The following is a 17,980-nucleotide window of genomic DNA, read 5'->3' on the forward strand; positions in this document are numbered from 1 at the left end:
TCTCTTCATTGATATATCGTTCTTGGAAGCATGGTTTCTCCCCTCAATCAAATGGAAAAGTACAAGCAGCTGGCAATTGCGCACCGAATTCCACGCAGGACACCAGGCGGACACTTGGAAAATGTAGTCTCTTATGGTCAATCTTCCAATGATATGCCTACAAATACGTCACAATGCTGCTAAGACCTTGGGGTAACGACAGAAAGTGTAGGCTCATTCCTTGCGCAATCACAGCCATATAAGGAGACAATGGAAAACAGAGCTTCAGAAATTCTGCTAATTTCCTGGTTGACGCATCATCTTGGTTTCGCCTGTAGAATGAGTTCTGGGGCACTTACAGACAATATCTTTGCAGATTCTGAAACTTCAGTGTTTTCTTTCAAAAACTGTCAAGAATATGCATAGTCGAGCATCTTTTCGTGACAAAATATTGCGCTTAAAACGGGAACGTTTTTTATCCAAAAATGAAATAGCGCCCCTAGAGATCCAACAGGTTAATCTGCAAAATTGTAAATATTTGTCTACCTCCTCATGCCTTTTGCACACAATGTATATAGACTCTTTTTTTCTACTGTGTTATTGACTTGTTAATTGTTTACTCCATGTGTAACTCTGTTGTCTGTTCACACTGCTTTGCTTTATCTTGGCCAGGTCACAGTTGCAAATGAGAACTTGTTCTCAACTAGCCTACCTGGTTAAATAAAGGTTAAATAAAAAAATAAAAACAGTACACTTTAACTTGAAATAAATACTTTATGTCGAGAGCATGTCTGCCAAGCTGTCATCAAGGCAAAGGGTGGCTACTTTGAAGAATCTTAGATATATCTTCATTTGTTTAATACTTTTTATTGGTTGCTACATGATTCCATGTGTTATTTAGTAAAAAAAAAAATGTAGAAATAACTTTTGACTGGTTCTGTATGTCATTTCGCAAAGTCTTGTCTGATAGCTTGATGTTGCTTCTGCCAGCATTCCGGCTCTCACTTCCGGGCTTTCTCCCGCATCTCCCGCTTCAGGAACATTTTGTTCTGGATCTCGTTGAGTGAGAGGGACACAGAGCAGCGTGAGGGATTCTCCTTCCTGTACATAATGCTCTCCTTAATTGCCTCTTTTATCACCTAGAGAGGTGGATAGAGGATGTGGAATGGATTAAACACTGTATTAACCGACACATGTGGTTAGTCAATTGACCGTTAACAAACAATCATAATGAATTCAAATGTGGTTATAGGTTAGATTAAAACAAATAAAAAATCAGCATAGGCCTACACACAGGCGTTTGATGTCCAGGGGACCTATAATTTGTGATGGATAACTGGGCAAACGTTGATGTTGCTGGAATGTTTAACATACATTAAATCTGGCTGGTTGAACTGACATTTACGTTGTTGAAATATTGTTTTACAGACATTAGTTCTGGCTAACCGAACTCACCACTATGTGGAGGGTGGTTTGAACAGGAGTCAGGATGCACATTACCATCTACCACATTCAGTACTAATGTCATATTGGAAAACCACTTCATTCACTGGCATTTTAGTTCTGACCGACTGAACTGACTTTTTGATTCGTGGGATCTTTTTACACACCCACACACAGTGCTTAAGAATCAATTTGACCTGGATGTTAAAAGCACTTCACGATAACGCACCAACCACAGACAAAACTAGTATGGCTCCACATCAACATATTCCTGGCTCTTTAAAGAGCACTTAATTGTTCCAAAAACTGTCTGACCTAACATATTAGAGATGGCTGTACAGTAGGCAGTGGTGATGTTGTTGAAGGCTGAACATACCTCGATGTTGTTGAGCGTATTGAACTCCATGAGGTCGTGGAGTTGTGTGAAGGCCTGGTTTGAGTACTGGAAGTTAAACGTGGAGTACGGCGTCTCGGGGTCATCAAAGATGTCAAAGTCAGCCATCTTCTTCTCCTGTTCTGTTTCACGAGGCACTCCTTCAAACACACAGCAAAGGGATGATATTTATTTCAGGATGATAGGGACTATGACTAACTAATAAATGGTCATATACAGCTAATAATAGCCTATATCAAATGACTATTTCAGAACTACGTTTTTTTCTGCCCCAACTCCAGTGGATTACGCACTGTCAATCCATTTTAACAATGGCGAAGTTACGTGATGGTTAGTCATTTGTGACTCACCACTTGGATTCGGTCTTATGTAGCAAAATTTGAAATCATGTTTTTGACATGGAATACAAGTAGAGACTCAGAGCTACAAAATGGTATATTATACACTGCATTTTTGAGTAACAATGGGAAAGTAATTCTGCTTTGAAAGTTGATAAACTTGTAAACTCACTTTAGCGAAAATGGCCTTTGAATGTTTTGGTATCTAGTGTAGAGCTCTTCTTTGTTTACACCCATTCAGCATCATTCACACCCTCTTAAGCTTTAGCTGTACCCATCTCGTTTCCCTCTCTGAGCGTTCAGAGCACACACTTGACGCTCTGGCCAATGATTTGTTTACCTCTGGATAACATGAAAACAGCCTTACCAGCTATGCAGGCAACAATTTCATTCATGATACCGGCCATATTCAATGGGGGTTGTACACCTTAGCTTAAGGCATGTAGCTCAAGGCACCCTAGGAATGTAGCTTAAGGCACACTTTAGCTTAAAGCATCCTAAATGAGGGTACACTTGTCTTTGACTATACAGGGGATTAACAGACCAGTGATATAACCTACTCTCTCTCCTACACAGACATAAATATATCAGTGTATGACAACATGTGAGTGGCCCTCGTCATGAGGCCCTAAACACTATAATTCAGTGTGTGAGGCAGCGCAGAGGCCAGGCCAGTGTATATATGTGTTCCTATGGCTGATGATGTTTACCCTGTCTACACACATTGCTCTCCCAGCATAGTGAGAGATTCCCCCCATAGCACCTGGTCACAGATCTGCTCCTTATGGGTTCATAAATCACCCCACTAGGCAACTTGTAAAATACCAATCCCACACATAAACACACCACTATAAACCCTCAACATCCGTAGGGGAATATTCCCTATAGATAAACAGTCAGTAAGGGGCCTACTATTATGTATGGAATACATCGGAACAGACCAGACTTGATCGGAATACACTGGAATTGATCTAGGAACCAAAACCAAGATAGGGGAGACCAGTCACTAAAATAACATTAATTATAGCTAAACATAGCTTAATTGAAGAGGAAATCACTTTCAAACAGGGCTCACATATTTCACATGTACACAAACAACATGTACAGACATACATATGGCATACACTGTACATATACAGTACTTACCAGGGGCTTTGAACATCCTGAAGTTGATGTTGACCAGGACAAAATGGATGACAGTGGGGCAGTTCCGTTCCCCCTTTATTGGTTTGAAGATGTAGCACTCTTTCAGGCCCTCGCGGTCAAACACCTTGGGGTCGATCTTAGGGAATGGCAGCTTGTTCATCCGGGCCCACTTCTCAGCCAGCAGCAGCTCCTATATATATATATACCAAAGACAAGTCAAAAAGTTCACATCTCGATTACTACGGAATAGTAAAATGATTGTAACTTTTATCCTAACTCATAACTACTTAATCATCACACAAAATAATCTTCAATGATAAAATGAAATAAACATTTTAAAGCAAAGTACTGACAGGCAGAGCTTAGAAGTACAATGATCTAACCTGAAGGGTGACCACATTTAAAATACCTAATATATTAAAAATGCATCCTCCATTTGCAATGTACTGCCTATGACCACACTTATCGTCTAAAAAAAAAGTATACAAACACCAAGTTAGGCATACCTAATTTCAAAATAGGCCAACATCACTGACAATCGTGAATAATATTACATAAACTGCATCTGCATGCCAACCATTTGATCTCAATCAGTTTCATGGGAATATGCATTTAGATCCTCTTGAACTACTGTTCGTGCGCAAATTAGAACCGATGATGTTAACAAACTACAGTGGCTTGTGAAAGTATTCACCCTCCTTGGCATTTTTCCTATCTTGTTGCCTTACAACCTGGAATTCAAATAGTTTTGGGGGGTTTGTATCATTTGATTTACACAACATGCCTATCGCTTTGAAGATGCAAAATATTTTTTATTTGGAAACAAACAAGTAACAAGACAAAAAAAATGAGAACTTGAGCGTGCATAACTATTCACCCCCCCTAAGTTAATACTTTGTAGAGCCACCTTTTGCAGAAATTCCAGCTGCAAGTCTCTTGGGGTATGTCTCTATAATCTTGGCACATCTAGCCACTGGGATTTTGCCCATCTTCAAGGCAAAACTTGTCATTCAAGTTGGATGGGTTCCGCTGGTGTACAGCAATCTTTAAGTCATACCACAGATTCTCAAATGGATTGAGGTCGGGGCTTTGACTAGGCCATTCCAAGACATTTAAATGTTCCCCTTAAACCACTCGAGTGTCGCTTTAGCAGTGTGCTTAGGGTCATTGTCCTGCTGGAAGGTGAACCTCCATCCCAGCCTCAAATCTCTGGAAGACTGAAACAGATTTCCCTCAAGAATTTCCCTGTATTTAGCACCATCCATCATTCCTTCAATTCTGACCAGTTTCCCAGTCCCTACCGATGAAAAACATCCCCACAGCATGATGCTAGATGGATAGTGTTCTCGGGGTGATGAGAGGTGTTGGGTTTATGCCAGATATAGCGTTTTCCTTGATGGCCAAAAGCTAAATTTTTGTCACATCTGACCAGAGCACCTTCTTCCACATGCCTTTTGGCAAACACCAAATGTCTTTGCTTATTTTTTTCTTAAAGCAATGGCTTTTTTCTGGCCACTCTTCCATAAAGCCCATTTCTGTGGAGTGTACGGCTTAAAGGGGTCCTATGGACAGATGTTCCAATCTCCGCTGTGGAGCTCTGCAGCTCTTTCAGGGTTATCTTTAGTCTCTTTGTTGCCTCTGATTAATGCCCTCCTTGCCTGGTCTGTGAGTTTTGGTGGGCGGCCCTCTCTTGGCAGGTTTGTTGTGGTGCCATATCCTTTCAATTTTTTAATAATGGATTTAATGGTGCTCTGTGGGATGTTCAAAGTTTTTGATATATATTTTTTAACCCAACCCTGATCTGTACTTCACAACTTTGTCTCTGACCTGTTTGGCGAGCTCCTTGGTCTTCATGGTGCCGCGTGCTTGGTGGTGCCCCTTGCTTAGTGGTGTTGCAGACTCTGGGCCCTTTCAGAACACCCGAGATCATGTGACAGATCATTTGACACTTAAATATAGTCCACCTGTGTGCAATCTAACTAATTATGTGACTTTTGAAGGTGATTGGTTGCACCAGATATTATTTAGGGGCTTCATACAAAGGGGGTGAATACATATGCACTTTTCCGTTTTTGTTTTTTAGAATTTTTGGAAACATGTTATATTTTTCATTTCACTTCACTAATTTGGACCATTTTGTGTGTGTCCATTACATGAAATACAAATAAAAATCAATTTAATTTACAGGTTGTAATGCAACAAAACAAGAAAAATGCCAAGGGGGGTGAATACTTTTGCAAGGCACATACTGTAGCCTTCCTGTATCATTCTGCATGCTTTTGAGTTTTGGCCGCATTATTTTTTTTTTTTTTACTATTCAGCTGACCATCCTAAACTCTCATAACAAATTAGGTGGTGTTTTTGGTGTAACAGTAACGTTATTTCATGTGATTATATTTGGTTCTGTTATGTAGAGTACTAATTATTCATTATGTGATTTTCCTAGACATTGATTCAGCTTTTGATCTAACTTCACAATGCTCCGGCCACACCTGCTTCCGCTGCACTGAGCGAGCAAAGGGAATGTAACACAGTTAGGAAGGGAGACTTAAAACAGGATTGAGTGAAGTAGAAGCAAATATGTTGAATGAGAAACTAATGAGCATGGAGAGCCTCACAAGTTTGATGAAATGACCTTATATATCTTTGAGTTTAATACGTCTATTTACTTAAATTTGTAGCTCATCATCAGAAGTACACTTTTTACAAGTTGTTAGGCCTAATGCTTGATTTTTCGGCAGCTTTTCTGAAATTCTGCGATACATTTTGCAATGTTTTTATCACGTTAATTTTTAAATTGTTTTGCATGGTTGTTAGCTGTTATTGGATTGGGCCATTTTCCATGGTAACAGAGCAGTAATTAGTCAAAATTACAAAACCGCTTTTGATTGGACCCTTTAATGCGCCAAAAGTGCGGGAATTGTTCAAAATTGTACATAATATGCGCTGATTGGTTGATTTTGCAATCGCAGAATCCTGGAGGGACAGCCTAACTGTCCTCTCCAATTTTAGCTGGAATTTAACCCGAAAAGATTTGAGAGATATGATTGATTGACAATAGGCATATGCGTTGCGCAGAATATCAGATCTCAACAACGATTGGAGAAGTGTTTAACATCACCAGTACCACATTATTATGATATATATTTTTTCATAAGCACAACGTGACTGGAAGAGACAGGTTGAAATGTCTGACTGAAATATGGAACAAAACAACAATTAGTGATGTTTGAATTTGTTGATAAAATGTGGGACATGATTGGTTTCGGGACTCAGGACAAAGGTCCAAATTGTGGGACTGTCCTGCACAATCTACTGACCTTGAAGGGTGGGCTGGAGTCACTGGGGCGGGCTGAGAAGTCGAAGGAGATAATGAGGTCGACGCCACGCTGCGGGCGCAGGATGAGGGGGTACGGGAGGTTATAGGTCAGACCACTGTCCACTATGTGGATCTTCTTACTCTTCACGTCCAGTGGCTCATAGATACCAGCAAACTCATCTGGGTCTGAGAATGTTATGGAATACAATGCAGAATAAATACAGAAGGTGTTATAGTAGAAATGCGTAAGGGAACGGATGTGTGTGTTGATTGGGTGTGTGTGTGATGGTCATGTTATAACTGTTTCCATATATACACAGTAGATGTCGTCATGGATCCACCTGTACCCAAATACCTGAGATCCAATCTGAGATCCGGTCCGAGGCCCGAGAGGGTCCGGATCCATAATTCTAAATAATGTCAGGGGTCTGGGTCGGATGTCATATGATATGATTGTCAAGGGTCTCGGGTATGTGTAATTTTAACCGACTTGTCTGGAAGGGCCGATACAGATCCGAACGCCACTGTTGCAGTAGAGAGAGAAATTCTATAATTTTTGCCGCTGCTCTTGCTTTTCACTAGAGTGGACGTGGCGTGTGTAGCTTGTTGTTGTTGGCCAATCATAAGTCATCATTGCGGCAATAGGTTACAGTCATAGAGCCTCAGTGTGTGGCAAATGTTAGATGTCTAATCAATGGAAGATGGAATTAAAATTACGGAATTAAAAGTTAAAGGAGAAGGATAGGCTACTACCAAGCGCCAACAGCTTGCTTGACAAGTAACTCTCTGTTTTATGCAGTCGAGATCGATACTACGTAATCATATTTGATAAGTTAACCTAGCTATGGCAGCTATTAGACTACTAAAGCGCAAGTCGGCATGGTTGGTTGGTTGCTGTCTCTTATGTCTCCCTCCCTCCTGCTTGCCTTTTTCCCACGCTCACAGTATTGCCCCTCCCCCGCCTGCTAGAGCGGCACCTCAACCTCTCCCTCCTCTCCCGCTTTATCAGCTATGCTTAATAAAGTAGCTTTAAAAAACGACTTTTCTAGTGCTTCCCTCACCCGGTTTGGACCAAGACTGGATCCAACCAGGTCAATACAGAACAGATCTAGTTGTTCTCGGGTCTGTTCGGAACCGTTCTCTATTTCATGCATATCAGTTCCAACTTTTTGGACAAGTGAAGACCTCTAGTACTGTTGTTCCCAAACTGTGGGGGGAGCAAGGGGTGGGCAGGAGGGGGCGCACCCTACAATTGATTTTTTAAAGGACCCAGTCTGGCTTTATACTTACTCTTTAAAGTAGTAATAGTAGAATGCACAAGCTGACATTTCAAAATTGAGTAGTGCATCATCAGTTCCTCAAGGCATGTTCGTCTTTGCACACCTTAGAGAGCTATTTATAATTTGTCAGAAATGTCCTGATCAACTAGCCCATGTCAGCTAACGTAAAGAATTAGAACCTAACAGTTGGCACTGAGAGCAGGGTTCACCACGATTTGTAGTCAAACCAGAGAGTCCAGATCAGTGGAGCAGGAGCTGGCAATAAACAACGTACGCACAGTTCCCACACCTGTTATCCACTCATTTTGACATCTTGGGGAGATGAGAAAACGTAGACTGAACAATTATAGGATATGGACCTAGAGAGCCTGAGTTTATTCGTAGGCCCATTGTGTAACGACCGGTTGTAAATATCTGGTGGAGGGTAGGTTCCTTAAGGATAGGTCCCGAGTGGAGGTTTTTCTCTGCGAGATCCAGGTAAAAATCAGGTTTAGGATAGGTTCCTTAAGGATAGGTCACGAGTGGAAGTTTTCCTCTGCGAGATCCAGGTAAAAAAAATCAGGTTTAGGGTAGTATCCATAAGGATAGGTCCCGAGGGGAGGTTTTCCTCTGCGAGATCCAGGCTGATGTAACGTGTAGGGTGGGTTCCTTCAAGGATAGGTCCCGAGTAGAGGTTTTCCTCTGCAAGATCTAGGAGTGACAATACAGTGTAGGGTAGGTTCCGTATTAGGATAGGTCCCTAGTGGGGGTATTCCCCTGCGAGATCTGTAAAAGGGACAAAAGTCCCAGCTGCAGTGAGTTCTAGAACATAATGAGTTTTAGGAAGACGAGAGTTCTAGCAACTAGTGAGTTTTAGAAGAAGATGAGAGTTCTAGAAGCTAGTGAGTAATTTTTTTTAACAGGAAATAAGACATTCGGACACTGTTTGAGTTACATGCAGTAGCAATACATAGAGAGGTTGGTTTATGCCCAATGGGGAGGGGGAACCATGAAAGATTATGTGGAAATTAGGAAGACAAGGATGAATAATTTTGGTAACGTGTGTTATCAACAACAGTGATTTTTGTGGTGCAATATTGGAATCTGTATTCTCCAGTAATACATTTGCAGACGCTATAGTATTGGTACTAATAAGGTATTAAGTGCCATGATCAATTAATTAGGGACAAAAACCATAACTATTCTCCGGGGAAGTGGGTAGCGCTACCGTGGAAAATAGTTAATACATGTGTATTATAGATGGGAGTTAAGAAATCTAAAACACCCTAAACACAAATGGGAGAGGTTGGGGAATAATAACTATTGATATGGTGACAGACGGCCCCGATTCTCCAAGCGGAGCTAGAGGAGTTTAATAAAGCCATGGAGGCGCTGAAAGAAGCACACGAGCATTCTACCAATTCGGCTCAAATATGGGGAACTAATAGATGTAGTTAGCTACAAAATGACTGGGTACGTGAGTTCATTCATAGAATTTGTACTTTGGCTTTGATGGCAGGTTTGAAACCTGTGATCAAAACGGCAATTGCGGGGTTTGTGGATGAAATCGAGCAAGATGCTTTGAAAGTGGAATATAACTCTGCTTACTTCTCAGATGTGCGAGGAGTTAATACGGCCACAGTGAAAGTCACTAACAGTGGCTTCAATGGCCAAAGTAAGTCAAAGAAACGTAGCGAAAAAACAAAGCATAAGGAGATAGTCCCACATCTAAAACGGAGTTATCAGACTGGAAGAATTAGTGTAGGAATGGAACCTGCTGCATTCGGAGGGAATGCCGCTATGCAAGTGTTTATTCGGTTCAATCTATAGTGGTTCATGCAGTTTATGTGAAGGAAGACATATGAGATCAAGTCGTACCCAACTTTTTAATAGATGCCAGGATCAAATATCACGGACTCTTTATGAGAAATTGGCTAAATTTGCCACAGGAAAAAGTATTTTGGGTTGAAGAATCTAGGCGGAATGCCAGGGGAATGGATTCTAGAGGTAACAAATGTAAATTATCTGGCCAAATACTCAGAAAGCCTAGTTTTTTTTGATCTCATGAGACATTTTATGTGGTTCTATTATGAAATTGATTTATAGAATGTACAAAAGGGTGGTGGGGTAACGAGGAATTAGCAAAGGGGTTGAATTATTTTTTATTTTTTAGTTAGTTCATGAACATTGTGGTGCGGTGGTTATGGAGAATAGTACATGCTAAATAAAATATAAATAAATGATGGAGTAGGCCATAAACAGAGTTCCAGATAAGTGAGGCCTGTTCATGTGTGTTTTTGACCTATGGTTTACCACACACACACACACCAGCACACACACACAATTTACAGGTTATGAATTTGTGTTAGTGGTGTTGATACTGTGTGATTTATTTTGGATGGGGTCTTTTCAATTCAGTTTTAAATTGGGTATACAGAAGGATGGAAATGTTTGGAAGGTTTTGAAATGGTTTCTGAAGAACAGGGAAAGAAAAGGGAGAGGAAATATTTAATTGTGTCAAATGCACTGTATCCTGACTTTCCGGTGAGCCCTGATCAAACTCACTAGAAATGATAGAAACAGGTGGGCTTTAATTATAAAATGAATAAGAAACACCAGTTTCTACTCTATTTTACCAATACTTTATGAGATACTATTATTTCCTTATGGGGTTATCAAGTGTTGCAATTCTAAGTTGATTAGTTATTCAAATTTGTTTATTTTTGATTTAACTTCTTCGATAGTTTCTTAAATTTTTGGATGAAAAGCGTTCCCGTTTTAAACAAGATATGTCACGAAAAGATGCTCGACTATGCATATAATTGACAGCTTTGGAAAGAAAACACTGACGTTTCCAAAACTGCAAAGATATTGTCTGTGAGTGCCACAGAACTGATGTTACAGGCGAAACCCAGATAAAAATCCAATCAGGAAGTGCCACATTTTTTTAAACCGCCTCATGCCAATGACTCCTTATATGGCTGTGAAGGAGCTAGGAGTCAGCTTACGTTTTCCACAAGGTGTCTACAGCATTGTGACGTATTTGTAGGCATATCATTGGAAGATTGACCATAAGAGACTACATCTACCAGGTGGTCGCTTGGTGTCCTCCGTTGCAATTATTGCGTAATCTCCAGCTGCAGTATTTTTCAGTTTGCTTCTGATTAGAAGCCAACTGCCACCACTGATAGATTATCGAATAGATATGTGAAAAACACCTTGAGGATTGATTCTAAACAACGTTTGCCATGTTTCTGTCGATATTATGGAGCTAATTTGGAAAAAAGTTTGGCGTTGTAAGTGACTGCATTTTCCGGTCTTTTTCTTAGCCAAACGTGATGAACAAAACGGAGCTATTTCGTCTACACAAATAATCTTTTTGGAAAAAATGAACATTTGCTATCTAACTAAGAGTCTCGTCATTGAAAACATCCGAAGTTCTTCAAAGGTAAATTATTTTATTTGAATGCTTTTCTTGTTTTTGTGAAAATGTTGCCTGCTGAATGCTAGGCTTAATGCTATGCTAGGCTATCAATACTCTTACACAAATGCTTGTGTAGCTTTGGTTGAAAAGCATATTTTGAACATCTGAGATGACAGTGTTGTTAACAAAAGGCTAAGCTTGTGTTTGAATATATTTATTTCATTTCATTTGCGATTTTCATGAATAGGAAACATTGCGTTATGGTAATGAGCTTGAGGCTATGATTACGCTCCCGGATACGGGATTGCGCGACGCTAGAGGTTAACATGTTGTTTTTGAATCACGATGTGAATCGTGTTCAAAGGGAAAATTACCAGTTCCCTGGGGTCCCGGTCCTTGGGTAAATATACAAATGTACTTCGTTCAATCTGCATATAGAAGGAAAACTATGTTAAATAGGGATGACAGTTACTCCAAATGGATCGTGACATGTGTATTGCTGATTTCCATTTTGTCTTTGTTTCGATACAAATTTCACCAGATTGGGACTTATGGAGTGTGGGATTCCCCGATAGGTTAGGGTGCTAACTTCCTGATCTGATAACTCTTCCGAGAGGTTGCCAGTAAAATAAGGGAGTATGAACTAAATTGAAAATGGTTTTAACAGTAACAGTATGTTGCTATGCTCTTTGACATTTGTCGTAGAGATAATGTTATTAAAAACTTCTTAGGGCTAGGCGTTCCAGTGAAATTGGAGGGCGAGCAATTCAAATAAATAATCATAAAAATTATGGATATGAATGTTAATGTAATAATTTGTCATATAGTCAATGCTTGTCTGGATTTCCTGAAACAGATATGAATTGAACTAAACTGTTGTTCTGATCTGTCCTTTTTTGAGGTTATCATGGAAGGTGCCGTCAGATCGTGTATTAATGCATGGTAGGAATAATTTGACCACAAACAGTGAACCCGTGTGTGAACCTCAAAACCCCTCCCTAAATGGCTGAAGAAAGAGCGACAAAAACATTCAATGCGACAGTGACTTTTAACACTCCAATCTGAGTCCGAGCCAACCCGGAGTAAGGACAGCAGCAGGGCTGAGAGCCCATGTGGAGTGAGCGTGGAGAGAGATAACGGCTCAGGTGAGAGACTTATGTACATGAGAGAAACAGATGTATATATTAGGATATTGAAATCGGGACATTATCAAGGGCCAATCTAATGTGACAGGCAGGAGTTACATGTGCCGTTGGGAAGATGAACTGTAAATGCTATCTGAAGAAGACACGCTAGAATAATAAGTGCCGGTAGAAAGGGGGGGGGGATTGGTCTACACACTGCGAACAATTTAGACTAAGTATGCATTGAGATACATGGAACATAAGAGTGATATTTGTTCTAGAGGAGGGAATGATTTATAAGTAATTTCCAAGTTTATGTAATGTTGAACAGTATGGAGTTAAATGTTCAAAATGGGGGTCTGTTAGATTCTGGTTAAACTTGGTACGTTGTTACTCTAGAGACATGATACATTAGGAGTAATACTATAGTATCTGAGGAGTGATAGACACTGATTTTTACATCAGAAGTTAAATGGTTATCTGTAGGAGCCAGATGGCTTTGTGATGTGCTGGGTAGAGGGGAGGCAATTAAGGGAGGGCTATAGGTGATAAGGGTGGACCTTTGGATTAGGCATCATGGGGGTTGAGGTCAGGTCACCTTAACTTCTTGGTGACGGAGCAGTATTTTCACGTCCGGATGAAATGCATGCCCAAATTCAACTGCCTGCTACTCAACCCCAGAAGATAATATATGCATAGTATTAGTAGATTTGGATAGAAAACACTCTGAAGTTTCTAAAACTTTCTGAATCCTGTTTTTGAGTATAACAGAACTTATTTAGCAGGCGAAACCACGAGGACAAACCATTCAGATTTTATTTTTTTGAGGTCACTCTCTTTTCAATGGGTTTTCATTGGGAATCCAGATTTCTAAGGGACCTTCTTGCAGTTCCTACCGCTTCCACTGGATGTCACCAGTCTTTATAAATTGGTTGAGGTTTTTCCTTTGTGTAATGAAGTAGCCCTGTTCAAAACGAGGGTCACTTCAAGTGTACTGTTAGATAGAGGCGCGTGACCAGAAAGCTAGCTATAGTTTGTTATCATCCTGTATTGAACACAGATCATCCCGTCTTCAATTTTATTGATTATTTACGATAAAAAATACCTACAATACCTTGAAATGTTTTGGCAAAGTTTACAAAAGAAGGTCGTCAAAGGTAAGGCATGATTTATATTTTTTAATTCTACGTTTTGTGTCGCGCCTGCAGGGTTGAAAAATGCTTTCTCTTTTTGTTTACAGAGGTGCTACCCTCAGATAATAGCATTGTTTGCTTTCGCCGAAAAGCCTTTTTGAAATCTGACATGTTGGCTGGATTCACAACAAGTGAAACGAAAGTTAGATTTTTGGATTTGGCGCTCTGCATTTTCACTGGCTTTTGGCCAGGTGGGACGCTAGCGTCCCACATATCCCAGAGAGGTTAAGGGAGGAGGAACAGTTTATTACCCCATCACTTCGTCTTCCTGTCGAACCATAACATATGTCATGGTTGGAGATAAGGAGGAGTGCATCTAAATTGGAGTATATATATATATATACACTTGTGTTGGTGGAAACATGTTTTGTCTAATACAGCTGTATTGATCCTCTGGGAAGAATAAACTTGGTTTAAACTTCCATAGTGTCTGTTGAGTTTTTTACTCTGAGAATTAGAACCTAACAACCCCATGACAAAATGTGCAGAATTGCATGAAATAAGCTTTAAACCTGCTAAATTCTCTCCACCAACAAGAGGGGTGTGAACAGTTTTGTTATGAACAGTGCTTGTGCCCATAGAAATAGATGTGGCACGTGCACACGGGCACGGGATGTTCCCCAATACTGGAAGGGGGGCCCCCGAGTGAAAAAGTCTGAAAACCTTTGCTGCAGTGGAGAGGGTCAAAAGCTTCAAGTTCCTCGGCGTGCACATCACAGAGGATCTGACTTTTTATTACTACTTGTTATTTTTTTACTTTTGCTTTTGGCATTTGATTCTTGATGGATTGATCATTGTTGAGGAGAGTTAGCAAGTAAGCATTTCACTGTACTGTGCACCTGACAAATAACCTTTGATTTGATTTGCTTTAACTAGAATCTAACACCTGTCATATATCTGGATCTCGAATCTAGAATGTGTACATCTAGAACTCCTTGATCTCCAGATTTGACATCTGACCTGTGACAGCGTCAACCTCATCCTCGAAGGAGGCGCAGGAGTTCTGGTACATAAAGTCTCCGAAGGTAGAGGGCATGTTGGTGTTGAGGTTGAGGCCTAGCATGAAGTTATGAACCTTCCCCGCCCGCCCCTCTCGCGTGTTGAGCAAGGAGTCGCCGCTGAAGAGGGAGGTGATCATTCGCTGGACCCAGCTGTTCTGTGCGGTTCCGTACTCATCTTCCGCCCCTGGGTTCTCCTTGCCTCCTAGAGAGGGGAGAGATAGAGAAAAAGAAGGGAGGCAAGGGAGAGAGAAGGGGACAATGTTGATAAAGAGAGGCCACATGGGATGTACAGTAGGTTTACAGAATGCATTTGGTGGCTAGAGGTGCTTGATAGGACTTGATCTGAAGTGCACAGTTCCGAGGGTCACAGTTTAATTGATCAATCGTTTAGTCAACACGCCCAGGTATAAAAATATTATATACAGTGCATTCGGGAAGTATCAGACCCCTTGACTTTTTCCAGATTTTGTGAAATTACAGCCGTATTTTATAATGGATTAAATTGTATTTTTTCCTAATCAATCTAATCAACACAATACCCCATAATGACAAAGCAAAAACAGGTATTTCGAAATGTTTGCAAATGCATTAAAAATTAAAAACTGAAATATCACATTTACAAAAGTATTCAGACCCTTTATTCATTACTTTGTTGAAGCACAGCCTCAAGTCTTCTTGGGTATGACGCTACAAGCTTGGCACACCTGGATTTGGGGAGTTTCTCCCATTCTTCTCTGCAGATCCTCTCAAGCTCTGTCAGGTTAGACGGGGAGCGTCGCTGCATAGCTCTTCTCAGGTCTCTCCATAGATGTTCGATCCAGTTCAAGTCTGGCTGGGACACTCAAGGACAATCAGAAACTTGTCCCGAAGCCACTCCTGCATTGTCTTGGCTGTGTGCTTAGGATCGTTGTTCTGTTGGAAGGTGAACCTTCTCCCAAGTCTCAGGTCCTGAGCACTCTGGAGCAGGTTTTCATCAAGGATCTCTCTGTACTTTACGCAGTTAAACTTTCCCTCGATCCTGACTAAACTCCCAGTCCCTGCCTCTGAAGAATATCCCCACAGCATGATGCTGCTACCACCATGCTTCACTGTAGGGATGGTGCCATGTTTTCCCCAGCCGTGATGCTTGGCATTCAGGCCAAAGAGTTTCATCAGACCAGAGAATCTTGTTTCTCATGGTCTGAGAGTCCTTTAGATGCCTTTTGGCAAACTGTCATGTGTCTTTTACTGAAGAGTGGCTTCGGTCTGGCCATTCTACCACAAAGGCCTGATTAGTCAAGTGAGTTAATAGCACCGGAGGGGAGTTAATGGCATGTTGTTTGTAACACATTTGTTCACTTATTTGGTACATAATGTTGCTGCTGTTGTCTCTTATGACCAAAAATAACTTCTGTACATCAGAACAGCGATTATTCACCTCAAACTGGACAAAGATTATTATTTTTTTAACGAGTCTGACGTGAAGGATATACTGCTTTCTCGGGAATGGGCCCAAATCCCTGCCATTGTCAGGAAGAATGGACAGAGAAAAAGGGGGCGGCGGTCAGGCTTCATTCTGAGAATTCGTAGGCGCGTGAGTAAACTTCCACTACCATCCGTTCTATTGGCCATTGTGCAATCATTGGAAAACTAAATGGATGATATATGGTCAAGACTATCCTACAACGGGACATTAACAACGGTAATATCTTGGTCATTTGATAAGGAAATGTACTTTAGAATGGTGGCTGACTAAATACTTTTTTGCCCACTGTAGTTATGTTGTTTGACTGTCCTTAGTTACATTGCAATTATTAACAAATTCAACAGGATTGTTCTTTAAGTGCCCATGGACCCTTCCAACGGGTTGGAATACAGAAATATTGTTTCATTATTGAACCTTTTTATGTTAAAGTTTGGCCAAGTCTCTCTCTGTATTCCACAGTCACACATTCCACTCTAAATATGGCAGAGCCCAAAAGCAGAGTGTTTACGACCGGTCATCAAACTGGTGCGGGAGAGAGAGAGAGAGAGAGAGAGAGAGGGGTGGGAAGGGGAACCTGGCACCTATAATCCTCACCCAACAGGGCAAGTCATGATACTGTCTTCCCCACAGTGACCGTACGTACATATTCCAACCAGAAACCATGGATAACAGGCAACATCCGCATCGAGCTAAAGACTTGAGCTGCTGCTTTCAAGGAGTGGGACACTAATCCAGACATTTATAAGAAATTCTGCTACACCCTCAGTCGAACTATCAAACAGGCAAAGCATCAATAAAGAATTAAGATTGAATCCTACTACACCGGCTCTGACGGTCGTCAGATGTGGCAGGGCTTGAAAACTATTACGGACTACATAAGGGAAACCCAGCAGTTAGCTGCCCAGTGACGCAAGCCCACCAGACAAGCTAAATAACTTTTATGCTCGCTTCGTGGCAAGCAACACTGAAGCACGCATGAGAGCACCAGCTGTTTCGGATGACTGTGTGATAACGCTCTCGGTAGTCGATGTAAGCAAGACCTTTAAAAAAAGTTAACTTTCACCAAGCCGTGGGACCAGACGGATTACCAGAACGAGTATTCGAAGCATAAGTGGACCAACTGGCATGTGTCTTCACTGACATTTTCAACCTCCCCCTGACATAGTGTGTAATACCTACATGTTTCAAGCAGAACAAATCGCACTCCACACTGCCCTTTCCCACGTGGACAAATGGAACACCTATTGGAGAATGCTGTTCATTGACTACATTTTAGAATAAGGCCGTAAAGTAACAAAATGTGGAAAACGGGAAGGGGTCTGATAAATTTCCGAATGAACTGTACTGTACTGTATAGTAGGTATATTGTCTGATACTACAAGGAGAGAGCCGGGATTAAAGTAAAACACCAATTTTCTCAGATAAGACAGAAGCTTGAATGATGTAGAGGAGTCAGCATGTTCCTAATGCGGAGGACGAGCTCCCAACAACAACAAAAAAACAGCCCAGTTCGAACATGCTTCACCGAGTTGTAAGCAATGTAAGTAAAAAAAATGTCCCCAGAAGTGTTTTTCGGTTGTACAGTTATGTTGTTTAAGATTGCAAACATATGTAATTTTCTTAACCCATCTAATGAGACCGGATATGTTTCAAGTATCATGCTAGCTAGTCTTGGGTGCTCGCCTGGGAGAAGTTACAGGAGAGATGGGTGGGACAAATGTTAACTGATAACATGAAAAAAAAAAAAATAATGTTTAAGCACAGGCCATTTGGTCTCCTCTAGTTCATATTGATTTTATAATGTTAGCAAAATATCAACAAGTGACTGAATGTTTGAAAATGATATGACATCATTAGAATTATGTCTTAATTAATTGACTTGAAGCTTCTCACAT

The 17,980-nt window shown here is 40.8% G+C and overlaps 1 protein-coding gene across 1 annotated transcript in view; it reads right to left on the reverse strand.

Moving 5' to 3' along the window:
- Nucleotides 1–738: 738 nt before the first annotated feature.
- Nucleotides 739–17,980, reverse strand: part of LOC139407699 (cytosolic phospholipase A2-like) — a 57,135-nt gene continuing 39,893 nt past the window's right edge. Inside the window, exons 14-18 of the mRNA XM_071151548.1 lie at nt 14,580–14,822; nt 6,621–6,805; nt 3,301–3,490; nt 1,799–1,956; nt 739–1,118 (exon numbers count right to left, since the gene is read on the reverse strand). Of these exons, the coding sequence (XP_071007649.1) occupies nt 981–1,118; nt 1,799–1,956; nt 3,301–3,490; nt 6,621–6,805; nt 14,580–14,822 (914 nt within the window). The 3' untranslated portion in view covers nt 739–980. The remainder of the gene's footprint in view (nt 1,119–1,798; nt 1,957–3,300; nt 3,491–6,620; nt 6,806–14,579; nt 14,823–17,980) is intronic.

The sequence above is a fragment of the Oncorhynchus clarkii genome, chromosome 4 (genome assembly GCF_045791955.1).
Source record: "Oncorhynchus clarkii lewisi isolate Uvic-CL-2024 chromosome 4, UVic_Ocla_1.0, whole genome shotgun sequence".
NCBI lineage: Eukaryota > Metazoa > Chordata > Actinopteri > Salmoniformes > Salmonidae > Oncorhynchus > Oncorhynchus clarkii.